A 17,413-nucleotide genomic window follows, 5' to 3' on the forward strand; every position below is an offset into this window, starting at 1 on the left:
GGGGTCACAGAGGTGTTGGTGAAGGATGATGTTAGCGTGCTTATGGGCTCTATGAAGAAAGAGTTAAATTGGGTGGATAAGAGCCAAGGGAAGGAAGAATCAAGGGTGGGTAGAGCCAAGGGAAGGAAGAATCAAGGTAAATGAACAAAAAAAAAAAACACAATCAGTGGAGTGGAAGGTAAGTTCAGAGGAAAGTATGCAAGGAGGTAAGGGACATTCTAGCAGTGGTATAGGGAAAGGATTACAGTGATTCAGTGAGGTAAAGATGGTGCCACAAGAAGGAAGGGAAGGTTAAAGAGTCTAGGAGAGGGGGTTGGAAAGAAAAGAGAGTGGAGATGGATGTCACAGTGGCTAGCTGGTTGGAACCAGTACTGACAAGGTCGGGTCAGCAGTGTGAAACGGCACTGAAACTAACAATCAGAAAGGAAGCAACTGTGAAAATCAGAGCTGAAGAGGTAGGAAGAGAGCAAGCCAGAGATGGAAATGTTGCAGATATAAACTTAAAAACAGGATACAAAGGGTACAGAAGACGTACTAGGGGTTAAATAACACTCTAATGTGGCTGGCAACATTAAACCTACATATACTGGAACTATTGAGAGTTAAAATAACATTAAACCAAAAGTATTGGTACTATTGTTAGTTAAAACAAGGAATATGGTAGACTGCTGGCATTGTGCTTCCTCCTGGTGGCCTAAGTAAGTTACTACAGCCAGAAAAACTAACCTGTCTGTATGCTCACCTGCCCAGTAGTAATACTTTAAATGATAAAGAGCAGTTCACTTTTTAAAAAGCAGATAGTCTAAAAACACATTCAAAGTGTGGATAAATTACAGTAGAAGGAACACCTACAGTTGAGCTAGAAAGCTAAGGTTTTTAGTTTGTTTTTGGAGCTGCTTCAGGCAGGTAACTTAAGCAGATTTATAACACTTTCACAAGGTATTTTGCTGGGCGAGTCTGTTGAGCAGGGGATGACCACAGAGTGCTTATCCCGTTGGGAGAAGCTACAAGAGATAAGGGGGAACACATATAAAAGGTTATATCAAGAAAGTAAGAAAAGGCACGAGAGACCAGACCTAGAAAAACCCTAGAGAATCAGAAGGATACAGACAAGAAATAACCAGTGTAGCAATAACAGTATTCCCAGTTGACTAAGCCCTAAAAGTAGAGCAGATACTACTTTTTAAACAATTAATGTAGCACTAAAAGTAAATGCAGTAGTTTGTACAGAAGTGTCAATTAATAGCAAACACAGTTAACTGTAAGCAGAGCAGAAAACATTCTTAAAAAAACTGTAATAAAGCACTAGGAGTTAAATGCAGTAGTTTATACAGATAAAGCAACTTTTAGCAAACACAGTTAAATAAGCCCTGTGAGCAGAGCAGAAAACAATTCTTAAAAACTACAATGTAGTACTAGGAGTAAATGTAGTAGCTTGTACAGATACAGCAACTTTTAGGAAACACAGTTAACTAAGCCCTGTAAGCACAACAGAAGACTATTATTAAAAACTGTAATGAAGCACTAGGAGTAAATGCAGTAGCTTGTATAGATAAAACAACTTTTAGCAAACACAGTTAACTAAGCCCTGTAAGCAGAGCAGAAAACATTTCTTAAAAACTGTAATGTAGTACTAGGATTAAATGCAGTAGCATGTACAGATAAAGCAACCTTTAGCAAACACATTTAATTCTGCACTGACAGACAGTGTGTAGTTGCAGCAGACCTCCCAACTGTCCCGAATTACTTGTTTTTTACCGAGTTTAAGGGTCCCAATAATGGGGTGCCACGATTCCCGAGTGGCACCCCTTCATTTCCAATTTTTTACATCTTATTTTTTAAAATTTTTGCACTTTTGGAGCTGACGTCATCGCGTGCGCAATGACATCAGCTCCGTCAGCCTGTCGGAATCAAGACATGCTTGCACATCTGTTTGAATACTTTAGACAGGTTAGAAGTGAACTTGGAAGCCTGGATGCTTTTACTGGATAGTGGAAGCTTTTACGAACTGCAGTCCAAATGAAGGAGTGCTATGCTTTGCTGCCTTGGATTAGCTTTTTGATCATTGCTTGTCGGGTTGGGGTAAGCTAAGCCCAGATGATTGGAACTATGTTATGATTTTCTGGAATGACTCCTCGCTTTTTAGACAGTTAGTGTTGGTTAACATTTTCGGTCGTTGGGGTAGGTACTTTAGTTCGCTTGTACTTGGTGGAAGTGAATGCTGTGTGTGTTTGAGCTTATTATGATCATGTTAAGGTTATCTAAAAATATTTCAGTTTAGTGTAACTGACAGGTTTGCCATTAAGTGTCTGTGAAACTGTTGAAATCAGTTCATAAATAATTCCTTGGACTGTAGATACATCTTAAAATTCAATAGTTGTTCTTGAAGTATATAATGACCAAGGATGGGGATACTGTGAAAGGAAAATATCTGATGAACAAGCATGGAATAAAGAATCCTCATCAGATCCATGTAAGAATGAAAACCAAAAGAATTGGCAAGGCAAGCTAAACAGTGCTGGTTTATTCAAAACAAATGCCAAGTAGCAAAATCATGTAAGAATGCAATGTTTTCAAAACTGTTTTTGTATACATTTTGTGAGAGTAGGAATTATGAGTATAACAGATGAGGACCTGTTGAGAGGTGTACAGGAAATCAGTGCAAATATTTTCCATAAGGACTTAATATTAATGTACTGCTGCTGTCAATTTTGTTGGTATTATTTTTTTGGGCCGTGTAATGCTCAGATCTAGTGATAATTACTGGAAATACAGTTTTGATGTTAAAAAAACAATCAATACAAGTTATTATCCAATGAGCACACATCCTGTTGCTTCTCTCACATCATTCATGGCTTGCAACTGTCTTGAACAGCAGTGCAAAACTCAGTCACAGTTAACAGGTGACACAAACTTGCATTCCCTTCTTGCTCCAATCTTGAGAAATCCTGCGCATTCAAAAAACTCTAAAAATCATGTATACCCCTTTATGGATGGCTAATCTCCCAGTCCTAATGATAATCAAAAATACTGCTAGAAACTCCAAAAATCTAACTGTCAGAACAATTAGGCAAGACTATAATATTTGCCTGTATGTGGAAATAAGGTGTGTGTGTGTGTGTGTGTGTGTGTGTGTGTGTGTGTGTGTGTGTGTGTGTGTGTGTGTGTGTGTGTGTGTGGAGGTATGGTGAGATCTGAATTCACTACATGATAGCCATTTAAGTTTTAGTCTGTCTTTCAAGAAGCTGATGATTTGGCATAGGGGTATGTTGTTCTGACTGCAGTGCACAGGGTTGTTTTGGGTTCAAGACTTGGCAATGAAAAATGCATGGTGGTAACCTATTTTATTCTAGCAACTTTCCAAAATTATACAAGCAGTGATTATAATGTCTCTGGTTTTTGCCCTTTTGTTCCCCCCAAAAACAAATGAAATTGAAAATAAGTGCAAGAAGCTGTGCAAGATGCATATGGCTTACACTACTGTCATTCTATTTATAGATTTACACTTTTATGATGGAAATGTTCTTAACTGGGCAGTTTTTGTCATTACTGGCTCATGCATTTTGTTTCATTGCCTACTGGAAAAATGTTCAAACAATACATTTAAAATGCGATTGTGTGTGTGGAAGTAGACTTTTATGATGGAAATGTTCTGAATTGGGCAGTTTTGTCATTATTGGTTCATGGAGTTTGTTTCATTGCCTACTAGAAAAATGTTCAAACTATAAATTTAAAATGTGCTTTAACTTAAATCTAACAAGTGTGCTGTATTATACAAGGAATATAATTTAATAAAGTCAGGAAGGTGTATCAAAGAATGCATGCATGTTTCTTGTTTTGTGTGCAAGGGGCCTATGATTTGAAATCAGCCCAAAGGTAATCTTGATTCTTTATCCACCACTGACCAGATGCATTTTCTTTGGATGTGGTGTGGGTTTCAATGCTGTTTCAATGAATGTGAGTTTGAAGGGCAGAGAAGTTTTAATGCCAAGTCTGTTTTCATTGTGAGACAGTATTGCTTTGTTTATCTGATACCTATCCGTGTTTGTGCATTGTGCTATAAAATGTAAAAATAAAATCCAAATAATTATCGTAGAAGTAAAGCAGTATGCACACATTAGTGTTTATGGTAAATGGGATGAAATAGCCAGGTAATGGGACATTGGAATGGCTGCAGGGAGACTCTGGTTCCATATTTTGGTTGTCTGTTCTTCAGTTTGTGTTTGAAAGTTATTATCCCACAATTCCATTGGAGTGTGCGGGGTTATGTAATTATGTATGCAAATTTTAAGTTAATCACCGTACAGATTTGTACCTATTTTTCATGGGCCTTGTCCAGATTTTTGATGATTCCAGGTTGAGAGGTATGAGTTGCAGTGTAAACACAGCAATAAATAAAACAGTATGTCTTGCACAATACCTTCTAAAGCCAGAGAGCACACAGGCAGGGGGGAGTAGAAGCTTTCATATGGACTGCACAGAATCTAGAAAGTATTTTAAAGATGCTGCCACAGAAAGGAAAGGAAAGTTAAAGAGTTTGGGGGAGGGGTTGGAAAGAAAAGAAAGTGAAAGAAACTGGGTGAGGGGGTAGAATACTTTAGAATAGCATGTAGTCAGGCCCAATGTATGTATAATTAACTGTTCTCTATAAACCAGTTGTAATATAATTATAATTTTGTAATATATTTATAATTGTGAGAGTCAGGAGTATGATATCATTGCTGTATTAGTAATGTATAGTCTCACACATTCATATCTGGATGTAAATAATCTTAAAAAGGAATGTGGAATGTATAATGACTGTAAAATTAACATTACAGAATATTTATGTTTTTTTTCTTTTTTTTTTGTCTCTCCCATAACCCTCTTTCCTGCTATCATTTCTAATGTTTCTTATTTCATTGCATTGCAACATTTATTCCTGCTACATCATGACTATGAGCACAAGGAGTTAAACTGGCCACAGTGACATAGAACTCCATCACTCCACAGGTTTCTGCAACACTGCCACCATCAGCAGCAGGGGCACCCAGCACTTCTGGGTCACAAACTGACAGTGTTGCTTCCACAACACCTGAACTACCTACACCACCTGCATCTGTTACCTCTGACCCGGGTCTGGTGCAGTGCTACCCACCAAGAGTAATGGCAGTAGAAGTGGCGATTATCTCCATTGACAAAACATTAACAATTCAGCAAATGAAATCACATAAAGCCCCTGGCCCTGACGGTCTCACTGCTGAATTTTATAAAACTTTTTACCCCATCGTAGCACAGATTTTATTCTATATACTGAACTATATAATAAATAACAAAATTAATGATATACACTTTAATGCATCTAAAACTATTTTTATACTTAAAGAAAAAACAGACCCTAAAAACCCAGATAGCTATAGACCTATATCATTATTAAATATTGATACCAAAATCCTAACATCTATACTTGCAAACAGACTGAAATTTTTAATCGATAAAATTACCTCCTCTGAACAATCTGGTTTTATAACATTTAGACAAACAAGTGATAATACATTAACACTAAATACACTAATCTCATATGCTAATCAAAACAATCTAAACATATATGCACTCATTATTGATGCCCATAAAGCCTTTCATTTTTACTTCAAACTCTGCCTTATTTCAACATACCCCAAAAATGTATCCAAGCCTTACAAATACTATACAATAGCCCTTATACATTTTTATATATAAACAAAACATGGTCAAAAAGAATCCTGATCAAAAATGGAACCTGTCAAGGATGCCCTCTATCCCCGTTACTTTTTAACTTGTATCTAGAACCTCTCTTCCTAAATATAAAACAAAATGTATATCATAACCCCCCAATAATTTATAACACCAAAATCTTCTTATATGCATTTGCAGATGATCTAAATATTTACTGTACCACCCCAATCTCGGATATAAATAAAATACTATCTGCTATTGAAAGCTTCTCGATGATATCAAATTATAAACTGAACCTCAAAAAAACTAACATTTTCCCCTTAAAAACTCCTAAACCATTCTCCCTTCTACCACTGGTAGGGAAAATAAAAACTGATGAAGTAATTAAATACTTAGGCATTACATTCTCTACAAACAACAAAGACTTTTACTCTAATAATATAAAGCAAAAATGGCATGACATTCTATTAGACCTGAATAGATGGAAAAATCTAAGGCTTCCATTTTTGGCTAAAGTGTCGATAATTAAAATGAACAGCTTACCCAGATTACTTTATATTTTCATGTCTTCCCAGATAACCATACCCAGGAAATTTTTTAAACAAATACACATTGAACTTGCTAAGTTCATCTGGGAACCCATAAAAAGCAGAATCTCATATGATAAATTAACATCCCCCAAAAGTAAAGGTGGCTTAGATCTCCCAAACTTTGAGACATACTACTTAATTATAAAACCAATAGAATTGTATGAATTGCTGAATATAACCCAAAAGATAAAACTTGGTACTCACACTGGCTAAAAATATACCATAACCATATTAAAAGCCTGTATATCAACCCCAAAGCATTACCATTTTTAAACACCAATTTATTGAAATCCTGTAATGTAATAGAACCCCTTAAATACTCCATTGCACTAATACAAAAATTATTTAAATCATTAAACCTTATGCAAGCTATGATGACATTACAACCCTTACATAAAAACCCTAATCTTAAAATAAATAATCAGACTTTAAATCTAAATTGCTTCACTCGACTAATAAACACAACCATACAAGACATATATCCATACTTAAACTGCTCTGTTCAAGAATTAAGGAACCAACTGAACCTTTCCAAATCATATTTACTGATCCTGAGACAGATTAAGGAGTTATGTACTAGTTATCTCCATGACTCTATCATTAATAATGAAGACATAGTAACCTGTAATTTACTTTGGAAGACTTTCCTCCTAACTAAAAAATCTACCTCATGTACTTACAAAATGATCAAATACATGAAATTCCAGAAACATATACTCATCTCTGACTACTGGAGGAAAAAAACCTTCCATCCATTGATAATCATAAATTGAATCAAGCAATTAACCTAACAAAAAAATCTATATCCCCTTCAAAAACTCGCTTTTACTCAACTCATGATCTATAATAATGCATATTTCACACCTACTATTTTACATAAATGTAACCCCATAAAATCCCCACTCTTCCCTCAATGCAAAGATAAATCTGCTGACTTACTCCACATTTTCTGGAGCTATAAATGTGTATTCAAACTCTGGAACTCCCTTAAACTTCAACTACAAAAGACGGGCTATCAGACATCTACACTCACCTGGGAATTTATGATATTACACATTCTCCCAAATAATATCTCCAAAAACCAAGCAATTACCCTGATTAATATTTTCCTCTTAATGAAACTTTATATAGCTACCAACTGGCTCAACTCAACCAATAGCTCTTGGGAGAACTTTAGATTGATAGCGATTAAACATCTATTAGCCCATACAATAATAATCAACAAAAGGGACCAAAATATTAAATTTTGCAACCTATGGGAACGCATTTTTAATATCATACTTGCATAAACTACCACAAATGACCCTACTTCATCATAACTAAGAATTTTCACGTTTTACATCCATAATTTACATAAATATCTATTTCTCTTTAAGACCTTATATATATTAATCCTACTGAAACTATTTCTTTTGCTATATTGAATTTTGGAAGCATCTATGTACATAGTGTAGATAAGATTGTTTGATTGATTAACCTCTTTTTGTATTAATCTTAATGTACAACAATTGTTTAATACTCATATGTTTTTGTTTTTATATGATACATCTCAGTTACTGTCCTGTTTTATTGTAAAAATAAATAAATATTATTGAAAAAAAAAAAAAAGAAGTGGCGATTATGTCACCCAACAAGAATTGACGAGGCTGATGGAGAAGATTATGGAGAGGGGCTTGGGTGCCTACATTGGCTGTATGGAAAGGATCCTGCAGTGGGTTGCTAAATTGCTTCACCATCTGGCACTGCCCATGGTGTCTGTGACAAAAGAGAGTGGCAAACGTTCATAGGGTGAGGGCTAGAGTCACACTGTTTTCATGCTGAATGGGGATGTACCTCCAAAATACCATGCCTAACTCCAGTCATGGTGGCACCCTCCCTCTAGTGTCCATCACTGTCCCTGTCTTTCTTGTATGTCCGGTATGTCTATGCCTGCTACCTAACCTACCCTACAAACCTACCTCTGTTATACCTAAATACTTTCCCCAACATTTCTCTCTTTCTTTAAATAGCAGAAAAATTACATCTGTCCCACAAAAAAAAATATGTCCCATAAGTATCACTCCACTTTGCCTGTGTGCATGTATAACACAGCTGATTTATTCCATTTGGTCACAAGATATTATTAAGTTGTTTTGATGGGTCATTTATGATGTCTGTACCCAAAGTGTCCAAATTGTTTGTACATATAAATCTTAGCTTTTGAAGAAGTGGATAGATATGGTTCTCTCACACCACCATGCTCCTCATTCCTTAATTACTCCTCCAGTGTCCTACTCTCTTCTTGCTCCACATTTTCATCACTGTCCTATCATCCCCATTTCACACCGTTAAACTGGTCAAAAAATGGATTCCACATACCACATACTGCCAGAAATGGCTGACAAACAGAAATATTATGACTAAGTTGTATACCTAATGCAAGTGTGTAAGAAAAGGAAAATGGTTCCAGTAATGTGTACTTAGCAACAATCCGCGGTGGTGCAGCGGTAGCATTGTTGCCTCACAGCAAGAGGTTCTCCCATTCAATTCTCAGCTAGATTGTGGGGAGTGCCTTCTGTGTGGTGTCTGCATGTCCTCCCCGCGATTGGGTGGGCGTTCGAAAGACATGCATAAATGGGCGTGCCTTCATTGAAGGTTGAACGTCGAGCTGGCACCTCAGCATTTGTGAAACTCTACTGCCAATCATTAGTGGACCGGAGTTCCGCTGTGGCGGCCCCTAACCGGGAAAAGCCGAAAGACAAACAATGTGTACTTAGCATCACTGTTACACACATATGTTATTCCCTACTATGACTCAGTGTGAAGTAACATGTATCAGTCAACAGACGTAGACATAACACTTTCTGAATACTACAAAAAATTACTCTTGCTACTTTCACTAGTGCATGATGCCTGGCATCAAGCAGTAACTTACAGTTCACGTCCTATGACAAAAACTGCTGAGAACTTGCCTATAGCTTCATCCATATAGCGCTTGTCTCGCTAAAATGCTTAGCCCCACTGAGCATCAGAAAGTAATGCTGATAAGAATATAAAGAGACAGTTATTATTTTATCAGCTTTAGTGGTTTAATGTAGTCCAGATGGGATTTTGAATTGCCAGTATACCATGTTGTGATTTGTGATCTACATTTTGATGCTGTTTCTTTCAAAGCACATTGCTCATTCTGCCATAAGTGTGTCACGTTCCCTTCAACTGTGTTTTCTGTCATCTGTGATGTCACGTCTTCTGCAGTGTCATCAGTTAGTGCACAAGTCTAGAGAATGTAGAGTGAGGTAGGCAGATGAATGAATCCAGTGGTCTGTACCCAGTATGGGCCTGTACAAAAGCAACTGGTAACAGGCAGGACTGGCTTGCTCAACAGATGTGAGGCATGCAATTCAACTCACTGTTAACATTTACAAAAGTACATGGCTTTGATCTCCCAAGTGTTCTACTCCCTCATGGGGCTGGGGGCATATATATTCAAACGTCCTGCTCAAGTTATCCCTCCAACTGTGTGCTGTCAGTCAGTTGTGGTATTACATTTTTCTGTGGCATCACCAGTTAGTGCACAGGTCTAGCGCATGTAGAATGAGGTAGGCAGGTGTTCAGATTTGGCCGTGTGTACCTGATATGAGTGTGCAAGTAAAGGAAAATGGTAACAGGTACAGGGCTGGCCTACTCAACAGATGTGATGTGTACAATTCTACTTAAAGGTAACATTTACACAGGTGAAGAATTCTGATCCCCCAGGTGATACACTTCCTTTTAAAGGAAGCAATATGCATTCAAACACACTTCTACTGTTATCCCTTCAACAGTGTGCCATCTGACAATTCTGATTTGACTTCCGCTGTGGTGTCAGCTGTTAGTACACAGCTTTAGTCATTGTGGGTTAATGTAGGCAGGTGTTTGAATCCAACAGTCTACACCTAGCATGAGTGTGTTCATAAGCAATTGATAACAGGCTGGACTGGCCTACTCAACAGATGTGATGTGTACAATTCTACTTAGTGGTAATATTTACACAGTTATGAGGTTCTGATCTCTCAAGTGTTATACTCCCTTTTAAGGAAGGCCATATTCGTTCCAAAACCCTACTCATGCTATCTCTTGAACTGTGTGCTTTCTGACAACTATGATATGACTTTTGTGACGTCAGCAGTCAGTGCACAGATCTAGACAATATTGTGTAATGTAGGCAGATGTTTGATTCCAGCCATGTGTATGTAGTATGAGTGTGCAAGAAAAGACAGTGGATTACTCAACAAATATGATGTGTACAGTTCTACTTAGTGGTGATATTTACAGGAAGGTGGTTATGATCTTCCACATGTTGCACTCCCTTTAAGGGAGGCCGTATGTATTCAAACACACTGCTCAAGTTGAATCTTCATCTGTGTGCTTTCTGACATCTGTACTATGACATTCTGTGGCATCAGCAGCTATTGTACAAATCTAGAGAATGTGAGTTAGATAGGCAGGTGTTTGAATCCTGCAGCATGTACTTTATATAAGTGTGTACAAAAGCAAATGGTAACAGGCAGTAATAGCTTACTCAGTGTACATGATGTGTAAAATTCTGCTCAGTGCTAACACTTTCACAGATGGAAGATTTTGATCCCCCAGGTGATACACTCCCTTTTAAGGGAGGCCATGGATGGAAACACACTGCTCATGTTATCCCTCCAACTGTGTGCCTTCTGACAATTTTGTTATGAGTTCTGTGGCATCACCAGTTAGTACAAAGGTCTACAGACAACAAGTTATATATGTGTTCACATCCATCTGTGTCTGCCCTGTATGAGCATCCAAAACAAACAAAAAGATACTGATGACATGCTGGAATGGATCACTCAACAAGTGACGTCTGGTATTTTATTGGTTTTTTTTGATGGGTGAGTAATTTGGGTCCTGTAAGTGCTTTACTTCTTGTAAGCATTCCCAGTTTAACAAAATACATTGCATCTGTTCCACTGCATGAATGCTAGCACTAAAAATACTATTTTCAAATGAAATAGAATCACTGCTGTCATATATGGCCAATAGCAAAATTTTAGTGCAACAGCTGTCTGTGAAAATAATTCTTGTTCTAATTAATTTTAGGAAAATGGAAGTGAAGAAGATGGTGTGGAACTGCAAGAAATTAAAACAAGTGGGACAAGTGAAACTCACCACCTTCAGATGGAGAGTTTAAATTATGGGGCAGTGCACTTGGGCAGTACTCAAGACACTTCTCCAAAGCAGCCATTGTCCAGTGGAGATCAAATGAGAGACGGAAATTACCAGAACATTGGCTTTGAGGAGGACAATGAAAATTAATTATACTGGCATCTAAGGGTTATCTTGAAATTTTATTAAAAATGCATCAGCTGTTAGGCCTTTTTCAAGAAAGGTTTGAGCCACAAGCAGGAATCTCTGTCCTTTCACTCCACATATAAGTAGGTTAATATAATAGGCTAAATGTTTTATTTCATTTAAATAGTTCAAAGTGATGAAATCAGATAGTTTTCTTTGTGTTATTTATTTTATGCATATCTTGTCTATGTTACGAATGTTAGAGACACACCTTTAATGAGAACCTTTTGTGGCTAAGAAGATTATCTGTGACTTTTCTTCAAAGCAATTTTAACCTTAGCTGGGCACAAAAAAACAAAATGAATAAATGTTTTACATGTAATTCAAAGCACATGGAAAGTCAGTGTTATTCATTGGAGATGCCACAGATGTGCACTTTTAGGTAATAGAACCCATTTGTACAGAATGCTATGATTGATATATTTTGTTTATAGAATAACACAGGTTGGGCCAGATTCCAAAGCTATTTGATCTGTGGCAGAGGTCTGGCCCATGTTTATGATCAAATAAGGTTTGTGCACACTATTCTCAAATGAAGAAGTGTTGAATCATTGCATTCATGTCAAAGCACTACATGTAATTGATTCAAAGGCAGTGGTAGTATAAGCCTAAATGCTGTTGGGTAGAAATAAGGTAGAAGAAAGAATTGGTGAAGCATGCCTGAAAATGCAGGCATGCTCTACAGAATGACTTGTGGGGCATGCAATGGTAAGATACAACTGCAATGATGAATTTCATAATGTGTAGACTACTACATTAATCCTGTGAAGTTAATAAGCTATAAAATGTATGGTGTGGTAATGTTACTCAACAAAACACACTATACCAGCCCATAACCTTGTATATATAAGAAGCAGGCACTTTTTGTATGGCTCATGGGAGATAAGGAAGATTGGTAAGATTTAAAGAAAAAATGTAATACTCCTCCTGTGTAGCGCATACTGTGGAAATAAAATGTCCCTCGGTACAAAATGAGGCCACAACCCCTGTCTAAACCAACAGAAACATTGTCATGGAAAAACAACACCATCTACATTCCTGTCAGACACTACACAAACAGTAACATCTGTCAAACAATGGAGACTATAACTTGTAGCATCAGAGATAGTTTTATAGTCCTCCATAGTTGTTGCCATGAAACTGAACTGAACTGATGACTGGGGAGCCCAGGATATGCATAATACTCTTGGCTGTATATCACATGGAGATCTCCCTATCCTCAGTTTATACAACTGTCCTCTTTAGAGAAGTGTTTGATAGCTCTATCTGTGATTTCTGTAAGCACTCATCCTAGCTGCAAACCTATTGCACAGGTACACGTATCTTGTACCTCCCACTTTGTTTTCCCCATATATATATATATATATATATATATATATATATATATATATATATATATTTCATCTGTACTACCTATATAGACAAAGTTTCTAGATGTATGTTATTGGTACTCACAGATTCATCCTTAACTGTTCATCTACCTGATAAACCACCAAACACTACTACATTGTCACAACAAATTCTACACATCTTTGAAGTTCAGTACATTGTTACAATTATGAATATGTGTGTGTGTGTGTGTGTGTGTGTGTGTGTGTGTGTGTGTGTATATATATATATATATATATATATATATATATATATACTACACACAAATTCTGTTAATATTTTAAAATATGTATTGCTGTAATATGTTTTCTGTCATAGCAGGGTTCTGCAAATTCATGCCCCCCACACATAACTTCTAAGTATACAGAGAGATGTTACTCTCAAAATAAAGAAGCCTCACATACTGAAGGAGCTTTACTTACATAGCATGTCTTTCATTCTCAGTATAATTCCTGGCTTACATGCAGTTTTGGGTCAGATGCCACTGACTTCAGAACGCTGGTGATGGTATGATCAAAAGATCCTGCACAGGTGTAGGTAAATACGTAACTTCTGGTTATAATGATGGGTTCATCCCACAGGTAGCCTCATATGTATTCATGTATTTAGCACAATTCACATATAAGAACAGCTTCTCTAGCTTGGCATTCAACTTATGCCATGCTTCCCTGATGGTCTGAAATCATGCAGATGGCTATCTGCTTTATAGTATTAATTTTTTTTTTGTTCATTCATTAAGGTTGGCATAATGGTTAATGTCTTCACTGCCCATGCACAAGGTACAAAGTTTGATCCTGACCTCTGGCCAATCCATGTTTGGAGTTTGTAAGTTCTGGAGTGTCTCAGTGTAGATTCACTGAAAGGATGGAGCATGGAAGTGGATGACATGATGGTAAAGAGGAGGCTGGACATCATGTGTATCCAGGAGAGAAAATGGAAGAGCAGTACAGCAAAGCCATTTGGCTTAGGATCCAGAGTTTACTATTCAGGAGGATGGGTTAGAAATGGTGTGGGAACTGTGGTGAAGGACAGACGTCAGAAGGCAGTGACGGATGTCATCACAATTAGTGTCAGACTCATGTCAATCAGACTCCAGCCTAATGATAGGGCAGTATTCATAGTCTCAGCCTGTGACCCACAGTGGGTTTGTGATAGTGAGGAAAAGAGTGCATTCAGGCAGCAGTTGTAGAGCCTACTAGATAAAGCAGGATAACATGATTTGGAGTTAATTATGAATGACTTGAATGCATATATCGGGACAGACAGAAAATGTGTGGGAATTGTCTGGCTCCACATGGGTGGGTCAACATGAATAAAGAAGAACCAACCATCCACAGCTGTAGTTTAAAACAAAGGCTTATTTATTCCAACAAATAAAAACAGGTTAGTGCTTTCATGCAGTCCTCTGCACTTCATCAGACATTAAAAACACAAATAATACATTTCTTTAAATAACACAATCAATTATAATCAACCAATAAAAAAGTTGAAATAATGGAACAATTCCCTTGCCTTAAGGGCAGGTTTTAAAGAAACATATGTATTAAGCCCTGGTGGTCTATGGGCTTGCATAGAAATAATCCAGTTTAATTCCATTAATTCAACTTGATTCATTAAATCACCTCCTCTAGGGGTGACATTCAACTTTTGTAAAACCATGAAACAAAAACTATGTGTTGGAAATTCACTAATATGCTTAGCTAAAGCATTGACAGTGTCACTCATATAAATAGCTCTTATATCCTCCATAATCCTATCTTTTAAAGAATGATTTGTCTTTCCTATATAGAAAGAACTGCAAAATTTACACATATCCATTAAACTAAGTTTTCAGACATACAGGCTGCATAAAGTCTAGGTATAAAACATCTACTTGTTACTGGATATACAAGCATTCTATTATCTGAAATAAACTTGCAAGCCCTACAATTGCAACATGCAAATGTCCCTTTCCCAAAGGAGTGCAGGAAAGAGTGGGAGGTAGAAAAGACAGACCAGACTAAGAAGGAATACCGGATGGCTAACAAAAAAGCTGAGAAAGGAGTTGCAATAGCAATGAACAAGGCATCAGAGGCACGCTACAAGCTTCCGGAAAGTGAGTCAGTAGATGCACAAAGAAACTACATCAGGTTGCAAGGCAAAGACAGAATGATAAACAAGATGGTCAGACACCTTCATAAGGGATGCCAGCAGCACCCTGCTCACCAGTCCACAGGGGCATCAAAGGGAGATGGAAGGAGTACTTCCAGCAGCTTCTGAATCTAGAAAACCCCAAAGAAGCTGTACTAACCCCAGACACAGCCTATGATGAGAGAAGAGGTGGAACCCACTGTTGAAACGTAAGAACAGCACTGAGGAAAATTAAGTCAGGGAAAGCCACAGGTTCAGATGAAGTCACAGCAGATATGATGAAGATGCTGGGTGAGATGCTGAGAAATGGCTCCTGAGGGTACTCATAGCAGTGTGGAGAGAAAGGCCCAGATTACTGGATAATAAGCATACTAGTACCAGTGTTCAAGAAAAAAAAGGGGACTTTCACAACTATGAGCAGTACAGAGGTATCAAAATCCTGCCACACTGCATGAAAGCACTGGAGAGGGTGATTGATAAATGAATACATAAAGTAATAGAAAGTAATATGGCAGATGATCAGTCTGCAGTAAGACAAATAGTTGAGAAGAAACTAGAGTCCAACTAGGCATTCCTAGACTTGGAGAAAGCATATGACAAGGTCCCACAAAAGCTTATTTGGGCAGTCCTGTGGTGCTTTGGTAGAATTAGTGCAAGCTATGTACAAGGTCCCAGTGACTCAAGCATGAACAGTGTTTGGTCTCACAGAGGGATTCCCAGTTGGAGTGGGTGTGCATCAGGGTTCAGCTCGGAGCCCACTGCTGTTCATACTGGTGATGGACTATATTAGCAAACAGGTTGGAGGGGACAGATCAACAAAGCTGCTGTATGCAGATGTTGTGGCATTACAAGCAGAACCTGAGCAAGAACTTCAACAAACAATAGGGGAATGGAATGCAAAACTAAAGGCACTTGGAATGAAACTGAGTAAAGATAAGGCAGCTGGTAATTGCAGCAAATGAGGGAAATCAGAGGAGAATTGGGATAGAAGAGAAATAGTGGAACAGGTCAACAGCTTCAAGTATCTGGGAGGAGTGGTTGAGGAGAAGGAAAGTCTGAATGAGGAGGATAAAGCTAGAATCAGAGGCGCTGCAGCTAACTGGCACAGAGTGTTAGGTGTAGTATGTGACAGAAGAATGCCAAATAAGATGAAAAATAAAGTGTACAAAACAGTGGTGCAACCAGTATTACTGTATGGTACAGAAACCTGAGCAGTAAAGCCAGAGCAGTTGAGGAAGCTAGAGGTGATGGTGATGAAGTGCCCGAGATGGGTGGTAGTTTGAAGTCTACGGGACAGATGAAGAACTGAGGACATATAAGCAGAAGCCAAAGTAGCTCCAATTGCAGAAAATGTCAAAGAGAACAGATTACAGTCGTCAGGAACGTGTGCAGAAAAGCCAATCTGGTGAAGAAGATTTTGTACAGACAGAAAGAAGGGAAGATGAAAATGGTGTCCAGTAAAGAGGTGGCTTGATTGTGTTAGAGAAGACCTGTGACAGGCATGAGTGTCGAAAAAGGCAGGAGAGTGGCACTGAATAGAGAGAGATGGGGGCAGTTTATCACAACACCACAACCCCATTTAGAAAATGGGAAAAAGGTGCCTGGTGATGACGATTAATTAAGGTTATTTGGCCTCATGTCTCAAGTATATAATTGATTTCAAAATATTCATATGATTCAGTATTGTTTAAACTCTTCCTCAATACAAATTATTTCAAACATTTTTATGTACATGTTCAACTTCATTATTTTGTTATTATTTCTGAGCATAAATGTCTTATATATCTTTGGCAGTGATGTACACTTCCCAAATGATTACTTCACATATTGAAACAATATTCTATTTAGAAAAGTTTTGCAGTTTACAACATTTAAACAGACACAAATACTGCCATCATCACATCATGCAACATGAAACATTTATTTTAACAGTTAAAATGATAGGAACTCAATTTTCCTCATTTAATCAAAAATATTAAAATATGTTAATTCTAATTTCTGATGAATGGTAATAATTCTAATTTCTGATGAATTTCTCTTTACTGTAAGAATGTAGTTGTTCTCCAAATTTTAATATTCCTGACATTTATGGAAAATGTTAAGACTTTTAGATATGTTCTGAACAAGGGCATTGATGGTGTTATTTTAATAATAATAATAATAATAATAATAATAATAATAATAATAATAATAATAATAATAATAATTATTATTATCATAATAATAATAACCATTTGTTAACCAGGTAAGTCCACTGGACATAATCTTTT

General features: G+C 37.3%; 1 protein-coding gene across 2 annotated transcripts in view; it reads left to right on the forward strand.

Annotated features, from left to right (window-relative positions):
* FAM177B (family with sequence similarity 177 member B) overlaps positions 1-11,955 on the forward strand; it is a 486,030-nt gene extending 474,075 nt beyond the window's left edge. For both annotated transcript variants that reach the window (XM_044057910.1, XM_044057916.1), the window contains one exon: positions 11,373-11,955. In XM_044057910.1, the coding sequence (XP_043913845.1) occupies positions 11,373-11,588 (216 nt within the window). In that variant the 3' untranslated portion in view covers positions 11,589-11,955. The remainder of the gene's footprint in view (positions 1-11,372) is intronic.
* The last annotated feature ends 5,458 nt before the right edge of the window (positions 11,956-17,413 follow it).

This window comes from Protopterus annectens, chromosome 1.part2 (assembly GCF_019279795.1).
Source record: "Protopterus annectens isolate FY-2018-M chromosome 1.part2, PAN1.0, whole genome shotgun sequence".
NCBI classification, from domain to species: domain Eukaryota; kingdom Metazoa; phylum Chordata; order Ceratodontiformes; family Protopteridae; genus Protopterus; species Protopterus annectens.